Source organism: Rhincodon typus, chromosome 2, assembly GCF_021869965.1.
Source record: "Rhincodon typus isolate 14 chromosome 2, sRhiTyp1.1, whole genome shotgun sequence".
Taxonomy (NCBI): Eukaryota; Metazoa; Chordata; class Chondrichthyes; order Orectolobiformes; family Rhincodontidae; genus Rhincodon; species Rhincodon typus.
The window spans coordinates 69,343,002-69,362,893 of record NC_063333.1 but is presented as its reverse complement, the minus strand read 5'-3'; the positions used below and the strand labels follow the sequence as shown (position 1 = coordinate 69,362,893).

Sequence of the window (19,892 nt, the reverse complement as noted above, 5' to 3'; positions counted from 1 at the left end):
TAACTTGGCAGCATTTACTGCCCATCCTACTTGCCCAGAGGGCAGTTCAGCGTCAACCACATTGCTGTGGGTCTGGAGTCACATGTAGGCCAGACCAGGTTAAGGATGGCAGTTTCCTTCCCTAAAGGACATGAGTGAACCAGATGGGCTTTTCCTGACAATTGACAATGGATTCATGGTCATCATTAGATTCCTAATTCCAGATATCTTTTATTGAACTCAAATTCCACCATCTGCCGTGATGGGATTCAAATCTGGGTCCCCAGAATGTTATCTGGGTCTCTGGATTAACAGTTCAGCGATAATACCACGAGGTCATTGCCTCCAGCTAAAGACATCTGTTGATGTGATTCATAGAAAGAGTATTGAGCAGATAGGATTCAAAGCAAAGTGAGCACCTCTGTGATTTTCATTCGCAAACGATGATTATCAGTCTGAAACCCCTCAAGTCGAGATGTATTTGCCTGGTTCACACTTGTTACGGAAGTTGATGTCTTTGAGTCTTCTTTCTTCTGATTCTGGGTGAATTGCAATCGCCTGTTCTGAGTGGCTGCATCTGGATTTGTTCGTAATGTTATCAGCTGTAGGGAGAGTTCCAAGGAAAGGATACTTTAGTGCAACATACTTACTCAAACAGCTATAAAAAAATCTCTGGCTGTTCAGGGGTTCTCTTGCCACAACTAGGTCAGGACTCGGTTATGTCAGATCCCAATTTAGTGATAAACTTTCTGGGATGGAGCCTCTGGCTGCTCCTTTGAAGGCCATTGAGTAAAGGAGGGGGTTGGGAGTTGCAAACATTGGATCATGAGCCTTCACTGGGATTCAGTTGATGGTCAGTTTAGATGCACTTATTGATAAGGTTTTTAATGACAACTGAGCTTTGCAAATGCTCACAGTTCCTGGATGTGCACACATCATGATTTACTTTTTATACAAGTTTCACTGAACAAACTGTAAGTTTTTTAAAATAAATACTGCCTCCCAGGAGTGAACTTCTTGCATTGCTCACAAAGATGAAATTGCCAAGTAAGGTAAATTCACAGTCAACTTTTGCAACCTTGCCCTGAAATTTGTCAGTCGCGGTGCTCAGGTGCTTTTGTGACTGACACTTTCCAGGGTCAGAGCAGGTTCCTTCATTAGTCTATTGTTGATGGGCATCTGTACCAGATGTCCTGGCATAGTGGCACTTTGAATGAGTCTCTAATGTCTTGAATAACCAAGATGATGCTGAAATAAAAGCAGCTCACTCTGGTCCCATGAACTTTGTCTGGGTCAGGAAGGAAGATGAGAAGAGACGGTTATGGATCGTAAAGGGGTTTGTCCTAGAACTAGACTTGCAAAGGTGAAGGCTAGGGACTTAACTGGTGGTGCCTTTCATGCTCTGCACCTTTGTGTTCAGAAATTAAAGTCAATACTGCTGTTACTCTGGGCAATCTTCATTTCTCCATGATATCCCAGGGATGATAGCTAGACAAATATAAGTCCAGAATTTTTTTTCTGGAATCGCACCTCACTCTCGACTGGTGTTTATATATAGTGGGTTACAGGTAAATGCCAACAGAACTACAAGCATCGATTCTATGCCCTTACCCTTTTTTTCTCTGTCACAATCTTGTCTGATCTCAGCTTCCCCCAAATCTCTGGTACCAACTCATTTACCTCCTCACCTGAATCTGGATGTGGAATATCTATGCTGACCTGGCCCAATACTCACTTTAAACACTTCAGTTCTGAGCTACCATTAATCTCCCGTTGAAACGATGGTGGGAGATCAGTAGATATCCCAGGAAAACGGTTTCAAGTGTCATTTTCAGTCAGTTGTGCTGTTTTCCATCATACCTTCCAGTCTGTCACCAAAGTTACAGTATGTTTTGACTGATTCTTTCGACAGAACCCTCCACTTCTATATTTCTTGCACACTTTAAAAGTCTCTGCCTGTGACTCAGTTGGTAAAATCATGCATTCAAATCTCACTCCAGAGCCTTGAATGCAAAATTTAAGTTGAATTGATGTTGCACTGCCAGTGATAGCAAGTTTTGGATCAAAAGTTAAACCAAAGGGCTTTCTTCCCTCTCTGGAAAGTGTAAAAGATCCTATGTCTCTACTGTGAAGAACAGCAAGAGAGTTAATGCCCCCATTGAAATAGGAGAGAAGGTTGCATGCATGGAAACTTGTTGTTGGAGCCTTCTGTTTTATTTCTTTTGGCCTGATGTTGTCCTGTGCTGTTGGTTTAGGTGAAAGTCTGATTTCTCACCTTTGAACAAATGATGCTTGTTGCATGAGGGAGATATCACTTGCCAACTAGAAAGGAGATATGCTTATGAGTGCAGCATTGAAAGTATCTGTCCATCTATTTGATGTTCTATCTAATATCCATCCAAGTCTCTGTTATTTTTTGTTGATATAACACATCACTGTTGGCCATTAGTTCGTAGAGTATTCACAGTCAGTGAATTTCCAGCACTTTCCTGACTTACACGGTCTACTAGTTGAGGTTCTCCACCAACAAAAGATCAGCCCTGAAATGTATTTGGATGTTAAAAAAATTACATCAATACCAAACCTTAAACAAGTAATACATTAACACTTTTTATTGATAACTTCTCATTCCACCTACCTTTGGCACAAAAACCAGGCAGAGAGTGATAGTACTGCAGAAAATGATCACCAGAGCCACAATACAGAATTGGACATTTGGCTGATCTCGAGTTAGGAATGAAACAGCAGCTCCTATTATGCACATGATTCCCACGTTATAGACACTCATTCCAATGTACTTGCTGTCGTTCAGTGCCGGGATGCTTACATTACGTGTTTCCCAAGCAAGAAAACATCCAAACAACTAAAAAAGAAAAAGAATATCAGTTCGCTTAAAATACTGTTTGCAATATTAGTAAACAAATGCTTAAGTCAATCTGAGTGTGTGAATGAATTTAAAATAACTAGGAAAACACTTGTGTTAAAATAACAGGGGGAGTTTACATGCTTACAGTAAGTGCTTATCCACTAATAACAAAATTTACAATGAAAGGATATTTAACAAGAGCTTTGATGAAGCTAGCTTCTTGCTTTGTGCCTTCTGGTCTCTCAATTCCTTTCACTTGCTAACTATTTCCTTCATGACAAAATAATAGGATTTTTAAAAAATGAAACTAAGTAAGACAAATGAAGAAATGGAACATATAGAAAACATTGAGCAGAACGTTGAGCCCATAACTACTGGGTTGAATTTGACTAACATTTTGAAAGGAAAGTACAATCAGGAGGTAAAACTGGAGTCTCTGGTACAGTTTGAACACATGGCTTTGGTCAAACATAACAGAGAATGTCAAAGAAAATCCAAATTTGAAAATATGTGACAACACTGTGATCCATTCAGAAACTTTTCTGAAATAAAAACGGTGCAATTCCTACCATCAGAAGTCCTTTATATGCATACACAATACCCAGCCAAATACTCATGTGGGAATTTTCACAGTGCTCCAGCAAAGGTTGGATTGCAAAATCTCTCCCAGCAGGATCCGGCTGCAAGAAGAATGAAATCAATATCAAACCACATCTAGTTTAAACATTCCATATTATATGTTGTTAGGATTGAGTAAGACATTACTCAGAGGAACATACCAGGTCACAAGATAAATGGCCCATGTAAATTAGTGAGGATTCAAATAATTTTTTGAAGTAGTTGTACAAAGTGACATAATGACAGTTATCATTCACTGTGCCAGTCATAGTTCTGACAGTTACAACAATCAGAAACTTAATTGGTAAAGTGACATATATCATCTATTGGACACAATTAGCAACATATAATGAGCATTTTTTGGTAAAGTAGGCACTTTTTCTTACTTCTTCCAAACGTAACGTCTGTCAGGCCCTAAAGGGTTGGTCTCGAAGGAAAAAACTGACTTTACGTGATTATCTCAACATTATCACTGCACTAACCGTTCTGTCACTGACACGTTTTAATTTAAATCTAACTCTTATTCTTAGCTAAGACATTATTTTAAAAATATATTAAGTCAGTGTTTTCCCAGAAAGTCTGCTGGACTTTGATCTTGCCATAGTAGCATGGCAGTACAATTATTTTCGTGGATCTAGCATCTAAAGCATCCAAGAAACTTCTTATTAAAACCAAAGCAGAAAAAGCTGGAAATACTCTGTGGGTCATATAACATCTGTGGGGAGAGAATCAGAGTCAGTGGGCAGGATTTTCTGGCTGACGTGATACTGAGGAAAGCAAGGTGATTAATGGGATAAATAAAGACATGAAAGGTTTGGCTGGAACCTGTGTAAATGGCACATTAAGGAACAACCAACATCCTGAAGGAAATGCAGGAGAAAATCAAAACTAAAACTGACTAGTTGCAAAGTAAAAGGAAACAAAATGGGAGCACAGTTTATGGTTTGAAATTGTTGAAGTCATTGTGAAGTCTGGCACGTCAGTTGCAGAGTGCCTAGTCAAAAACACAGTGTTTGTTCCCAACACAAAAGAAAAGCCACCATGATCCAGCTACGCATGCACTGTTGTACTCACTCTTTGGGAATCAATCCCTGTTCACAGTTTTCCCTAAAAAAAGATACTCTATTTAATCTTCAAACAGAGCTGAGTTCCCTTCCTGGAAAAAAACGAGGAGCCGAATCGAGTTCTCGAACTGTCTTTATTCTGCTCTGTATTAATCCTACTACCAGCTATTACCTTGTGGTGAATTAATGCCAAGAAAAACATTATTTGCTGTTACTTGAACTTACTTTAAACTTCATTGGAACAATTTGTCCCATGACCACACTCTTCACCCAAAGTTTTTGCCATTGGATCTCTCCTGCCTCCTACCCTATCATACACCTTCCCTTTTGCTCTTATCCTCCCTCCCCTTTCACTGGCTTGAAATATATTACATTTTAAAATTTTCTTAATTCTGATGGAAGATCAACAAAATTCTCTTTCCACAGAGGCTGCCTGATCTCGTGCGTGCTTCCAGCACTTTCTGTTTTTATTTGAGATTTCAGTATTCGCTGTAATTTGCTTTTGTAAATATGTAATTGAGACTGTTAAATGCATTGCATTCAAAAAAGAAGGATTAATGCAACACCAATGCATAGATTTAAAAACATAGTTCTGGTGACATCTAATGCAAGCACACTCTAACAGAGGAAAGCAGAAATTTGGAGCTTCAAACTGTTCCCCAATTTTATACAATTGTATAACTTCACTGTCACGTCCTGAGTTAAGAGTTTCTATTTATATATAGCTATTGTGAGGATTCCCAGTCGATAAAAGGACTTTATGAATGCCTTACAAATAATCACTGAGTCAAAATAATATCTAATAAATCATTCATGCTACATTTTCAAGGAATGAAGAGGATTTTTAACTTTTGATTTAGAACAGCTCGGAGAAAATTTGGGTTGATATGTTTGTGCATTTTTTCCAGAAGTTAACGTGCCATTTTCATGTTGATTCAAAGTAGTAGTATTCAAATCAACTGACACGAGAGTAACTGTTTCAATCCTGTGTCAAGTAAGTAAATCAACTGCTAATAAAACAATATAAGGCTAGCTATCTTACACCAATGTGAATTTAGTGAAGCATAATTGCTACTCACTGCAAAGATTAAGAGTGCTCTTGAGAATCTCGGAAACGTAGTTTTCTATATTTTTGATGTGATGAGAAAGAATTTACCTACTTTCTCATTGCATTAAATGTTAACTGCATGATAAAAAAGGGCCCTGTCTTTGGTTCCATGTACAGTTTTAAAGGATTAAATTACCACTAAGCTCAGAGCAAGTCACAATTACAGCATCATGGGTCTGCTGCCTGAACTTCACACTTCATATTGAAATCATACCAATACTGGTAGTGTAATGTAACCTTTGATAGCGTAGCTTTGATGGATAAATAAACATTTTTATTACATTTTTTTGAGATGAGAGACTCCAACAAAATTAATTGTTTGGTTTATAATCATCATTATTAACATTACCTCCACAGTGGTGAGCACATAGAAACAAGACTAGGCCATTTAGCCCCTGAAGTCTATACCATCATTCAATGAGATCATGGCTGAAGTGACCTGATACCATATAACTGTCTTAGGCCCATATCTCTTAATACCTTTGCTTAACAAAAAAAAATCTACATCAGATTTAAAATTAACAACTGATCCAGCATCAACTGCCATTTGCAGACAAGAGTTTTAAACATCCACCATCCTTTGTGTGTATATGTGCTGCCTAACATCTCTCCTGAATGGTCTGGCTCTAATTCTCATGTTCTGCTGCCTGATTCTAGAATCCCCAACCAGTGGAAATAGTTTATCTACTCTGTTTTTTTACCAGATAATATCTTGAAAACTTTGATTAGATCAATCCTTAACTTCTGAATGCTGGAGAAAATAGGCCTAGTTTGTATAATCTCTCCTTATAATTTAACCCTGAAGTGCAGGCATCATTCTTGTAAACCTACATTGTGCACCCTCCAAGGTCAGCATATCATTCTCAAAGTGTGGTGGCCAGGTTTGCTCACAGTACTTCAAATGGGGTCTAACCAGGGTTTGTATAACTATAGCATCACTTTTGCATTTTTGTACTCCAGTCCTCTAGATATGAAGGCCAGCACTCCATTAGCTTCCTTGATTATTTTCTGTACTTGTTTGTGACATTTTAAAAATCTATGCGGCCAAAAACTCCAAGTCTTTTTGGACGTCCTCTTTATTTAACTTTAAACCATCTAGAAAGTACCCTGATCTATCCTTTCTTGATCCAAAACACTCGCTAACGTTGAACTCCATCAGCCACAGTTTTGCCCATTCACATAGTTTATCAATACCCCTCTGTAATATTATGCTATCATCTACACTGTCTATCATGCCGCCTAACTTTGTGTCAACTGCAAACTTGGATATATGACTTTCTATGCCATTATCCAAGACATTAATAAACATTGTGAATAACTGAGGCCCTCACACAGATCTTTGTAGGACATTACTGGGCTGAAGTAAGATAACTAATAGAACAGACCAGACCATCACATCCATCTCAGTACAAATGTACTGAGCAGACATTTGAAAATTAGGGCTAGAATTGTCTTAAATCTAGTTCTTAGCAACAACATGCTGCTCACAGAGGAACCAGTTGTGGTTTCTGTTACATCGTACAATTTTTCATGTGTGTTGGAAAGTAATAATAAAGGACAGCAGCAGGACACACTCTCTCATTGTATTTCTGTATGTGTTTTGCTTGAAAGTCCCTAAGGCCTATTTCATCCATGGAAATTAGACAGGAGGCAGTGCAAAACCAGAACCATAGATTTCAAGCAAGTAAAAGAAATGCAATACCTTCTCCATTGTCCTCAATGGCATCTGTAAAGCCAGAACAAAAGAGAGCAGACAAAAAAATAACTGAAGAAAGTAGAAAACAACTCAACATAACCGAACCAAACAAAACAGAGGAGAACCAGCAAACTGAATTAACAAAATTTTAGGGGGTAAGACGAAACAAGCAGACCACAATGAACAAAACAGACCAAACTACAACCAAAAGACCAGACCACAAGAGGAAAGATGTTTCTACTAGTGAACCTGGAATGCCTATATAAATATGGGATAATACAGTGTGGAGCTAGAGGAGCATAGCAGGCCAGGCAGCATCAGAGGAGAAATTTCTGAAGAAGGGACCTGACTTGAAACATCAACTTTCCTGCTCCTCTACGCTGCCTGGCCTGCTGTGCTCTTCCAGCTCTACACTGTGTTATCTCTGACTCCAGCATCAGCAGTTCTTACTATCTGTGATGCCTATATAAATACATTGGTTTTGGTGAGATGAACTAATGCAGATTTAACACAAACTCAGCCTATGTTTGAATGTAGGTTTTCCAGTGAATAATCAAGTAGTGAGATTGATTTGTGACTATAATAATGCATCACAATGTTTGGTGGGCTGCCTAATTCATTGGAAATTTGGAAAGACCAATTGATTAAGGTGGAGAGGTCTTAATGTGGAGCAGGCAGAGTGTTTCTTGAAATAAGCAGATCAAACTATGATGAAGGCAATGGGGTCTGACTGCATTTTTAACCAGAAGCCTGAGCAGTGACTGAAGATTTACAAAAGCTGACAGGAAGATGAACAGAGTCCAGCAAAGTCAGTTTACCAAGTAAAAAGCTTTCCGGTAGACAAAAGGAAATGTTGAATCTGCCTTGCTGTGAGCTTCCCCTCCTTCATTTCCTGACAGCAATTTATTTTGGATATCTCTTCTGAAGACTATCTGAATGCTTGCCTCTTGTCCTCAGTAGCATCCTTCCTGTTCTGACGACGAGTCACCGGGCTCAAAATGTTAACTCCGCTTTCTTCTCACAGATGTTGAATTTCTCCAGCAATTTCTATTTTTGTGTCTTCCCACTTCCCAGTCTTATTGAGTCCTGCTGACTTACAAGCTTTTTGGTTAAATTTGTCCTGGCTCCCCAGTGCCACTTCCAGATGAGTTAGCAGCTTAGTAGACCACATTCATGCCCAGACTTAAAATCCATTTTCTTCGATTTGAATTACAGACAACTGATGAACTCAAAATTCTGACTTTGTATTGGCAAATAAAATGACAATGTCTTGCAAATAGTACCATTTAATACAGCTACATTAAACCAAACAATTGGATTTTTTCAGTGACCTGTTTATATATAGAATACCTATTTTTTGAAGCAAAAGTCTATTCATTCACTTTTATTTTTAAAGGAAACTTTCAAAATGAAATTGGCAAAAATCAGTTCACAAATTCATTCAGTTCTGTCACAGATTCCAAGGAGAAAGGGAAATAACCTGAAAGCGGAAGTGAATTCAATGACAACTCTTAAAAAGAAATTAGCTAAATACCTGAACTGCAAGGACTCATGGAAAGTCTACAGTTACCAAAGAGGGAAACTCAACAACTTTCATCTTTGGTGTTCATGGCACATTGTGGGATCATGTAGAATGACATAATCATGGGTGCAACACGCCTCTCAAAGGCATATCTATGATATAATGGTACTCATCAAACAGAGGTGACTTTGCTCGTTTGGGCACATTTTCAGGATGGATCACCAATGAATACCTACCCAGTCATTTTCTGTGTGGTAAAGTAGTTAGAATGAGAAGGCCAGCACCATCAGAGCCCAAAATTCTGCTTCCAGGATGGTTGCAAGCATTACATGAAGGCCCTAAACATCAACCATTGCATCTGATGACAGAGAGGCTTGGTGACATCACTTGATTCCCAACATGACAATCAGTGGCTTCAACAGCTTGGCAACTGGTGCTTACACCACAAACAACAATTTGTGGTTGTATCTTGATATTTACGACATATCCAGCAGTTGTAACACAGCGTGCACCTTATGAATTGGTTTCTTCAGCTACTGACAATATGTATCATACAAAGCTATCCATCCCCAGTGGATTTGATTTACAGCATTTCCACCCTGTTACATAGTGGAAGGATGTGATGACATGGAATAGGCAAGGGAATGAAACAAATTGTAAGTGCCACCTAAAGGGCTGGCACAAGCATGATTGGCTGAGTGACTCCATACTGTGTCATTCTCTCATTTGAGAAAGTTGCCGCTGTTGTCTGACTAGTATTTTCCAATATGTTGAGATCTTCTTGACACAATTGCTGATATTCAGCTAGTTAATTGGTAAAGTTCCTTATGCCTTCTCCATCTACCATAGTTTTATTATTGATGAGGAAATAAACATTGCATTGAAATATGCATCAGCTCTCAATATTGCTTCTTCCTCTTAAGATCAGACATTAGAATAATTAACTCTAAAGTGAATTATTCAGTATAATTTTGAAGACATCAGATTTTGGAATCATATTTTATTAATGGATCAATTTCTTTTGCTTGCAGTGGTTCTGCATTACAGAATGAGTGAAAGACTTGAGGAAAGGGGATGCTTACATTCTGCTTATTAGAGTGTCCAAGTCATCAGTGGGCCTTAGAATATCTGTCTTTTACAGGATATTAGTACCACAGTAAACATAATATAAAAGTAGATGGATGTCAAGTTCAGAAGATTGAAAATGGTTTGGAAGTAGTTAGAACAAATTTTAATTTCCAACTGGATGTATGTGGAGATATAACATGTGGCACATAGGGCTGGATGTCACACTTCGTTACTGCATAGTTAGAAGGGGTGAGGAGGAGCATGTAAAATACAGTGGTTGTCTAAAGCTGAGCCCCAACCTAACAAGGCTGCAATTTAACTAGCAAGTGGGGTAGTGAGGCATTGGGTAGCCTGCTAGCAGGCCAAATGAGGCCAATTCATGACATAACAAGGTGTAGAGCTGGATGAACACAGCAGGCCAAGCAGCATCAGAGGAGCAGGAAAGCTGACGTTTCGGGCCTAGACCCTTCTTCAGCAATGGGGGAGGGGAAGGGGGTTCTGAAATAAATAGGGAGAGAGTGGGAGGCGGATAAAAGATGGATAGAGGAGAAGATAGGTGGAGAGGAGACAGACAGGTCAAAGAGGCGGGGGTGGAGCCAGTAATGGTGAGTGTGGGGAGGTAGGGAGGAGATAGGTCAGTCCAGGGAGGACGGACAGGTCAAGGGGGCGGGATGAGGTTAGTAGGTAGGAGATGGGGGTGGGGCTTGAGGTGGGAGGAGGGGATAGGTGGGAGGAAGGACAGGTTAGGGAGGGGGGGACGACCTGGGCTGGTTTTGGGATGCGGTAGGGGGAGGAGAGATTTTGAAGCTTGTGAAGTCCACATTGATACCATTGGGCTGCAGGGTTCCCAAGCGGAATATGAGTTGCTGTTCCTGCAACCTTCGGGTAACATTGTTGTGGCACTGCAGGAGGCCCAGGATGGACATGTCGTCTGAGGAATGGGAGGGCAAGTTGAAATGGTTCGCGACTGGGAGGTGCAGTTGTTTAGTGCGAACCGAGCGTAGGTGTTCTGAAAAGCGGTCCCCAAGCCTCCGCTTGGTTTCCCCGATGTAGAGGAGGTCACAACGGGAATAGCGGATGCAGTATACCACATTAGCAGATGTGCAGGTGAACATCTGCTTGATGTCGAAAGTCTTCTCGGGGCCTGGGATGGTGGTGAGGGGGGAGGTGTAGGCGCAGGTGTAGCACTTCCTGCGGTTGCAGGGAAAAGTGCCGGGTGTGGTGGGGCTGGAGGGGAGTGTGGAGCGGACTAGGGAGTCACGGAGAGAGTGGTCCCTCCTGAAAACAGATAAGGGTGGGAAGGGAAAAATGTCTTTGGTGGTGGGGTCGGATTGCAGATGGCGGAAGTGTCGGAGGATGATGCGTTGGATCCGGAGGGTGGTGGGGTGGCACGTGAGGACGAGGGGGATTCTATTTTGGTTGTTATTGCGGGGAGGGGGTGTAAGTGATGAGTTGCGGGAAATGTGGGAGACACAGTCGAGGCGTTCTCGACCACTGAGCGGGGGAAGTTGCGGTCCTTGAAAAATTCATGCCAATTCATGCCCCCTTAAAGGCCTCATCCCCACTGGGACAGAACTAGCAGGAAATTGGATGCTTACTGTGGAGACGATAGAGTTGAAGGCAATTTGGAGGTGGCCATCGGGGCGTACAAGTGCCAAGGCGGGCTGGTTAGAAGTTCAATTTCAAATATCTGTGACTTTGGCCCACACCAATAATTGAGGACAGTGATGTACATATTGGTGTTGAAATATACATGGATCTTTTATTTAAGGGAAACGGGCTGTTGTGACCGGATATGTGAAGACAATATTTTAGCTGTAGTAGGTATACTAATTGGAATAATATTTATGTAAATCTATACATCAACACAGCAAGTGACATAATATTGTCACTAGTCAACCTGCAGAGCCAGTAGCATACATGTTGGGGACAGCATGGTGGCTCAGTGGTTAGCATTACTGCCTCATAGTGCCAGGGACCCAGGTTCGATTCCAACCTCGGGTGACTGTTTGTGTGGAATTTGTACATTCTCCCCATGTCTGTGTGGGTTTACTCTAGGTGCTCTAGTTTCCTCCCACCCTCCAAAGATGTGTAGGGTAGGTGGATTGGCTATGCTAAATTGCCCAGGGATGTTAAGGTTAGGTGGGTTAGACATGGGAAATACAGGGGAATGGTTCTGGGTGGGATGCTCTTCAGAGGGGCAGTGTGGACTTGTCAGGCCAAATGGCCTGTTTCCATGCTGTAGGGATTCTATGATGTCTCACACTACAGTTTTGTGTTCAGTTTCTTTGCTGGCCTTTTGACTGAGTTGATCTTAGTCTGAAATCCAAAAAGTGCACAGAATGTCCGAAAGCACTTTTGTAAGGTTTTTTTGAGGCCAGCAGTTTTTTAAAGGAGATTTTCTTGTATGTTTCTTTGTTTCATGAGCATGTCAAACACTTGTCACTATTAGTATATGGTTCTGTGATCTGGTACATTGTGCACTCTGGGTGAATCAGCATGGAGGGGGCAATGGAAAGGGGTATGGAAAGCATATAGAAGGTATAGTGAGGTTATTAGGGGACATGGGAGATATGAAGGGAGTATGCGTAAGCCCTTTAAAAGTATTCTTTCACGAAAGTCCCAAACCCATAAACTGTGGTTTATGATTTCTCTCAGGACCATGAGTCCTTAAGGAACTGACTAGGCTCCATGGTAATTATTGGAGACGAGACTTTTGCAGTGAACCACCTCCAATGAGCTTTATGCTGTGTTATATATTGACAAAGGTGGTACATACTATGAGGTGGCACTGGTGACAGTTAGGGAAAGTACCACAGTGAATATCCCTGAATGGAGCCAGCCAGGTTGGGAGTGCAGTGTTCAAATTTGCTACATACACTATTATTCAGCACCAGCAAAACATGTCTAAAACAGGTACATGAGTAGAATCTCAGAATCAGTTGTGTCTACCACTTTTAAATGTTTCTAGAGTTGGCATAACTCCACGAAAATCGAAGCCCAGTTGTCTACCCTTACAGTTTTCCCTGCATGGGCTGGTGATAGGATGAGAGGAATCCTTCATTAATGGGCTCCCTCTAAGATCTAACCACCTTATCCTACCCTATCCACCCTAACCCCTTGCCCCTTGCTCGAGCCAGCCCATTGGCCAATGGCCAGCTGGCTATTCAATGTCAATGTCTGTGGGAAGCTGTCCATTATGGATGGCCACCTTATTAAATCCATAATAAGTCATGGTTAATTTTGCAACCATGAAGTCTACATCACTTGGCGTTTTTGGTAACTGCATTCTTATGGACATCTGCTGGCTGAGACTTTTCGGCCTTTATTTTATAAATCAAAGATAAATTAATCAAAGAATCACACTGAAGGCAAAAAAATACTGAAAATTATTTCCACCAATAAGATAGACCACAACTCAGCAAACCTCACCCAAAATATTTTTCAGGGTTGCATACTGTTTGCCAATTGTTGAGTCAATGGATTTTTTCCTGAGAGAGTGGTCGGGGCATTGAAGAAACCCATAAGCAAGAGAGTGTTTGTGACAAAAACTATGATTTGAAAGTTAGGTTCTATTTAGAAGAAGTACTTACCTTTACAACTGTACACTAGGTCCCCACATAATATTAATTCATTTAATGTTACTTTATTTCAGTGTAGTTAATAAAGTAGCCAATATAACTATTTAATCATTTGTCAGTTTCACTTCATTATCATTTGCCAGATTTCCTGTTCACATACCCATTCACCCAATGCCTCACTCTCATCCTCAGTTCCTCTCCCTCCACAACCCCTCACCCACTGACAGTAATTCTTAGGCTTCCCTCTTGCCCTAATCCCAGCTGCAACTCACCTTCAGGCTTTGTTCCTTGGGCCTCATTTCACCCCAGCTTTGCTACCTGCAAATCCTGGCACTGCTTCCCGCCCTTGCCTCCTGTCCTCTGTTCTCACCCGAGATCCTGCGATTCCTCTCATTGCCCATTCTTAAACTCACATTGAAGCCCTGGGCTCCAATTGCTGGCAGTTGGTCACTGCAGGTAGTCTGGGACTCAAACTGGTACATCACCGATTAGCTTCTGCCACTGGATGGATTTTGATCAGTCTAAAATTACTGAATGGTGAGTGTATATCTTCCTTGTATATTATATTTCTTTTTATTTGATAATGTATTTTGCTCTGTAAGTTATTTCAACTAGGAATGCACAGTTTTGCACATGTGTGGAACATTATTTGAACTTGTACCTGTATTTCCTCCAATAATATACACCCCAAGGTACCCAACTAAGGCTTTTTAACATTGATTCCAACAGGAATCCCTGATTCACTTAAAGTCATGATTTTCAGGAATGCAATTACAACTAAAAATGAGGACATACTGTATGAATTGGTTTAGTACTTCCTATTACAACACAACCAGAGTTGCCAAATCTTTAATATTTCAGTGAATGATCAGCTTTTCTCATTCTCTTTCCTGCTCCCATGTTGACTGTGTGCATAACTACGAAGATGGTTTTTCTAGATTTGTCTGACTTGCAGATGAACAGTTACTGGCATCCAGAGATTTGTGAATAGAATGAGTTGCCATTATTTTTCATTTCAAAATTGCAAACATTTGCTGACAGCTGGAATCTTTAAATTACCATTTGGTCTGGATTGTAGATATGTGCTGAAAGTCAATGGCAAGTGAGGCAAAAATAAGACGGAGCAAGTGAAGGCTGCTGGGTTTGAATTATTGAAAAGCTTGAGGAAGAACTCAAGCCAGGCTAAAGATTGCTCTGACATATCTGTATTCCAGAGCCTCACGCATTCACTGTTTTCCCTTGTCATTAATAATGTCGCCAAAACCTTGTTGCCTCCTGTCCTGATGTATTTCTAATTGTATCCCAGAGATTAATACACTTAATGTTCTGCTCTATTTCTGTGTCCCAGGGCCTCTTACTTGCTGAAAGAATCAACTGACTGAATTTTTTTTTATTGAGTTACTGTCAGGACTGTGCTGTACAGCTGTGGAATTTTCTTAACTTATTTCAAATAAAGTTCTTGAAGAGAAGAATGTTGAGTTAGTATTGTGGGATTCAAACTCAAGCAAGTGGAAGAATAATTTACTGAGCTGCTGCACATTTCATCTTACTTATACTTAGCAAATTATTGTCAGCTACTGTACCATGGCATCCACTGTTTTAATTCCACTATGAAGCGGCTAAATGCAGCTGCAGAGCAGAGGATGCCATTTAATGGAGTGTAAAACCACTTCTGTTATAATCAAGTATTCAGAACAAATACATTAACTCTCTAGTCCAAGAAAAACTGCAAGTGAATATTTCTATTATCAATTAATTTTTTTGAGTGAGATTCAAAAGCACTGGGCTTACCATGGCTCAGAGTAGCTTCTCACACAATCTTCCACACTTCATTTCATTAATAATGAAACCAGGTTTTCAGGTGTATTTATTGGAGAAATCACATGACCAGAGAGGAGGAAGTGCTCACCACTGTTGGGAACTCCTGGGATATGCACCTCTGGCATTATCTTTAAGGCCCAGATGCTCACCACTTCACATGCTGTAGGCAAGGAACGAATCCTCATATTGCAGTGCTTGAGACTGTATATGTAGGACATATACCAGAGGAAATGAAAGCTCACTCCCACACTTCACTTACAGGGAACTGAAGGTGTTGGTGGATGGGGTAATGGAGAGAAGAGCAATTTATTTAACAGCAGACCCTGATGGCCGGCCATGGCACTGGGTGCAGCCTACCTGGACCCAGATTGCAGCCCAGGGCAGTGCTTTGCCTGGGGTTACTGGGGACACCCGACAGTTCAGGAAGAAGATAAATGATCATTTACAGGAGTAAGTGCCACCATTTTCTCTCTGTTGCCTCACACTCACAGGACCACCACTCACACTAACTCTGCCACAGCACACACATCTCACGAGGGACCAAGGACTACAATTTTCACTACTGCATGCATCATGTCCACTCAACAGCTGTTATCCACCTCTCAAACTACTAAATTTTCCTCCCTCTACTCATTCACCAGTTCTTCTGCTTTTGTGTCACTATGCACTCTTCTTCCATCCATTTCCCTCTTTTACAATCCCAATCTTTGACTTATTGAAGAAAAGATTTGCCCAGAACTGGCCAAGAGATCCGAGATCGTCAGGAGGTTTGTGGACAGGGGGGAAATGGGGAGTGGAGATTTATTTGCAACAGATGACTAATTTTCACTCTTCTCTTATACTGGCACTAGCAACTCCCAGTGAACCTTTTCAAAGAGGTCAGGGCTGGAGACTTTCAGCTCCAACCCTCAGCAGGAAACTGTTGACTTCTCAGAGGATGCACTGGCAAAAGGTTGAACCTCGCCCTTGGCCAGCTCAGAGACAATCGCTTTGGTTGGTTCTTTTTCTCGATGTGTGTCAGGTACAGAATCTGGTGAGTACTTCATTGACAACAGCAGACAGTTTGTCAGGGGCACTTGGTAAGCAGATTTGAAGGATGGAGGAGTCCACTAACATGATGGGTACTGAACTGGCTTCATCATGTATGTGACTGCTTGTCTCCATGGACAGGGTAGCAACTTACAGGGAGAGCGAGAGACAGCACCCTCAGGATCTGCCGGATATGTGCACAGATCTACACTCCATCACTCAGGCCATAGGTGCTTAGTATCATTGGCAGGAGAAATGACACACAACTCCCCCAGAAGCATCTACTCCGGACACTCCTGTGGTGCCTGATCTTCCTCCTCTCCATTCACTGGGATCACAAACCTGCATTGGTTCCAGCTGAGGATAAGCCTATATGTGGGCAACAGACTTCCACCAGGGCAGGGTCTTCCAGATCAACATGGTCAACCACAGAGCAGGCTCCCTCCAGCCTAGCTGCAGAAGTTGGGACTGTACTTACACTTAATAGGAAGCACTGAAAGAAGGCACACAAAAACATCTTTGTAAATAACTGTTCAAATTTGTAAAGCTACATTTACGTGTTGTTTATGAGCCTCCTGTAGTACAATTTTCACTGTCTGACTTGGTTAAGTCACACTCCTGTGAGAGATGAGCAGCCTCTCCAAACATCCCAAGGATGAACGATGTTGCAATGGTCAAACATTGCTCATCTCTAACAAGCAATCCAATCCACGACAGCAGATAGCCTCATAATTCAGGAATCCTCCAGCTATGACATTGATGACTGTAGCCAAGACAGTACACTTGAATGTAGACAAGCTGAGTCTAAATGCTTTGGAAATTTTGGAAATTCCCATGCTCTTGTTGGTGGTACAGCCTCCACATGTAGAGGCCATGGAGAGTTAACATAACCAGTTTCAACACTCTCTTCCGCAGCTTCCAGTACCCTGCTATTCAGTGAGAGGTCCCACCTTGCGATCTACAATTGTTCCCTATCACCGACACCATTCTCTCAGTGACCCAGTAAAATGAAGCACAGCCCCAATATTGAGTTGCCTGCTTTCCCCAGACTCCAAGGGTTGCCCCCTGACAATTACTGACCAATGCAGCAACACTGTTTTGGCAGGACAGTCCTGCATGACCACAGTCCACTAATTTCCCAACACGTGCCTCCAGAACCACAGCAATGTGGTCGATTTTTAACTGTAACCTTGGCAACAAAGTCCTGATAATGTCAGCATCCTGCGAACAAATTTTATTAAAAAATGCATGGAAATAAGGTACAGGCTATTCAGTGGCACAATCTGGAGTCACCAATTAAAGTTTGCACGGAAAATTAAGAAAATGTTTCTTGGCATCGAGAATCTGATTTGTTCATTCTCACTGTATTTTTCCACGTTTTCACCAATGCTTGTGATTTATACATGAGAGGTCTGGTTTGCTTTCTGTAGCTGAGGAACATTTACCAAATCCAAGCAAATGTTTAAATCTTTAAAAAAAACTTCATAAATTAATAAGAACCTAAACTTTCAAATCAATTTTAAATAAGGTAGATGGTCAAAAGGCATGAAGTTGTGAAATATTTAAGAATTTGTGAACTATTAATCATAAACCAATTCCAATTTTTGCCTATATCTCATTTTAACTGTGTGCTACAAACTTTTCAAAAGAAATTTCTTCAATGTTTTGAAAGACATGTAATTTTATATAGGTCTTTTTGAAGTAACCAAGATCCTTACACACATACTTATTGTTATTATAATCACTTACATAGAAAACAAGTAATGAATGCACTCACTACTGGCAACAGATTACTTTCACTTGGTGAATATCTGATAAATCAACATGGATTCAGGAAAAGAATGTGAGGTGGGGAGGTGATAGTCTTGTGGTATTGTTGCTTACCTATTAATCCTGAAACTCAGGCAATATTCTGAGGTTGCAGGCTCAAATCCAGCCACAATAAATGGTGGGATTTGAATTGAATAAATATTTGGATCAAGCATCTAATTATGATTGTAAAACCACTGCCAATTATTGGAGAAAAGTCACCTGGTTCACTAATGTCCTTCAGGGAAGGAAAATGGTAGCTTATGTGTGACACCAGCACTACAGCAATCAATTATTATGTTGTGAATGCTGTGAGCATTTAGATCTTTTGATATTATTTCACATTCTAAGCTTAGTTAATGCTTGCTTTTGTTTTGCACCTGATTTCACTTGCCACTTTTCTGCTTCATGTAACCAGCTTTATGATCTTCCAATTTGAGCTACTCCTCAAGCTTCCCACCTCCTGACTGCAAGCTGGTTTAAATCCTTCCCAATAGCACTAGGATTCCCTGCCAGAATATCAGTCCCAGTACTATGATTGTGTAACCCATTCAGCTTATACAGTAGCCCCTGCTCCAGAATCAGTCCCAATGCTTCAGAAATCTGATAGCCTCTTTTTAGCACCAATTCTGCAACCAGGTGTTCAACAGCCCAACCTTCCTTTTCCAATGCTCACGAGCATGTGACGCTGGTAATCCTGACATTGCTGCTGTTGAGGTTCTACTTTTTACTTTTCTTTCCAACTGTCTAAGACAGGACCCCATCCCTCTTCCTATCTATGTCATCAGTACCAATGTGGACAATGACTTCTGGCTGCTCATTCTTCCTCAGAAGGATGTGCTGCAGTTGCTTGGTACAATGGAGGCAACACACCATCATTTTAAATGTACAGTACTGTGGGCTGATCCTCTGACTATGGAATCCCCTATCGAGATTGTTCTTCTACTCTTGATCCACTCCTTCTATACAGCTGAGTTGCCTCTGGTGCCACAGACTTTGATCTGGCTGCACTCCCTGAAGATATATCACCCTCACCAGTAGCCAAAACATTGAAAACAATTAGCTCCAACTGTATTAACAATTTGGATTATGAATAAGTTGCATCATAAGTTACTCCCCCAAACAATGTTATCAAATCACCAAGGTGTACATATGAAAAAGGAGCCAGGATTGGAAGATAAGATGACCACATGTATCCAAGGACTGAGCATGCAATGATAAAGATGCTGTCTAGCCTTTCGCAGGACAGTAGTCCATGGTGAGAAACTGCCTGTCAGAAGAGCAAACACCATGCAAATATCACAGCTCTGAACAATCCTCTGACTTAAGTCAGTTGAGTCAACCGTATTGCTGTGGGTCTGGAGTCAAATTGTAAGCAGATTCGGTAAGGATGGGAGATTTCCTTCCCTAAAGGGCATTGGTGAACCAGATAGGTTCTAACAACAATTGTCAAGTAGTTAGATGGTTGACAGCTGTTTATTTCAGATTTTTATTGAATTCAAATTTTACCATCTGCCATTGCAAGGGAGTAAGGAGTGACAGGGCAAAAGTTGAACTTCTCCTCAAAGACGAAGTAACTTATTTAAAGGTGGGAAAATTGGCTCTGAAGAGATAATGAGATAACAAGGTGCCGAGCTGGATGAACACAGCAGGCCAAGCAGCATCAGAGGAGCAGGAAGGCTGACGTTTCGGGCCTAGACCCTTCTTCAGAAAAATTTTTCTGAAGAAGGG

General features: G+C 41.0%; 1 protein-coding gene across 1 annotated transcript in view; it reads right to left on the bottom strand.

Moving 5' to 3' along the window:
• The window catches only part of gabbr2 (gamma-aminobutyric acid (GABA) B receptor, 2), an 877,108-nt gene that overhangs the window by 12,943 nt on the left and 844,273 nt on the right, over nucleotides 1-19,892 (bottom strand). The window contains 4 exon segments of the mRNA XM_048608319.1: nucleotides 399-581; nucleotides 2,618-2,842; nucleotides 3,415-3,525; nucleotides 7,338-7,361. Of these exon segments, the coding sequence (XP_048464276.1) occupies nucleotides 399-581; nucleotides 2,618-2,842; nucleotides 3,415-3,525; nucleotides 7,338-7,361 (543 nt within the window).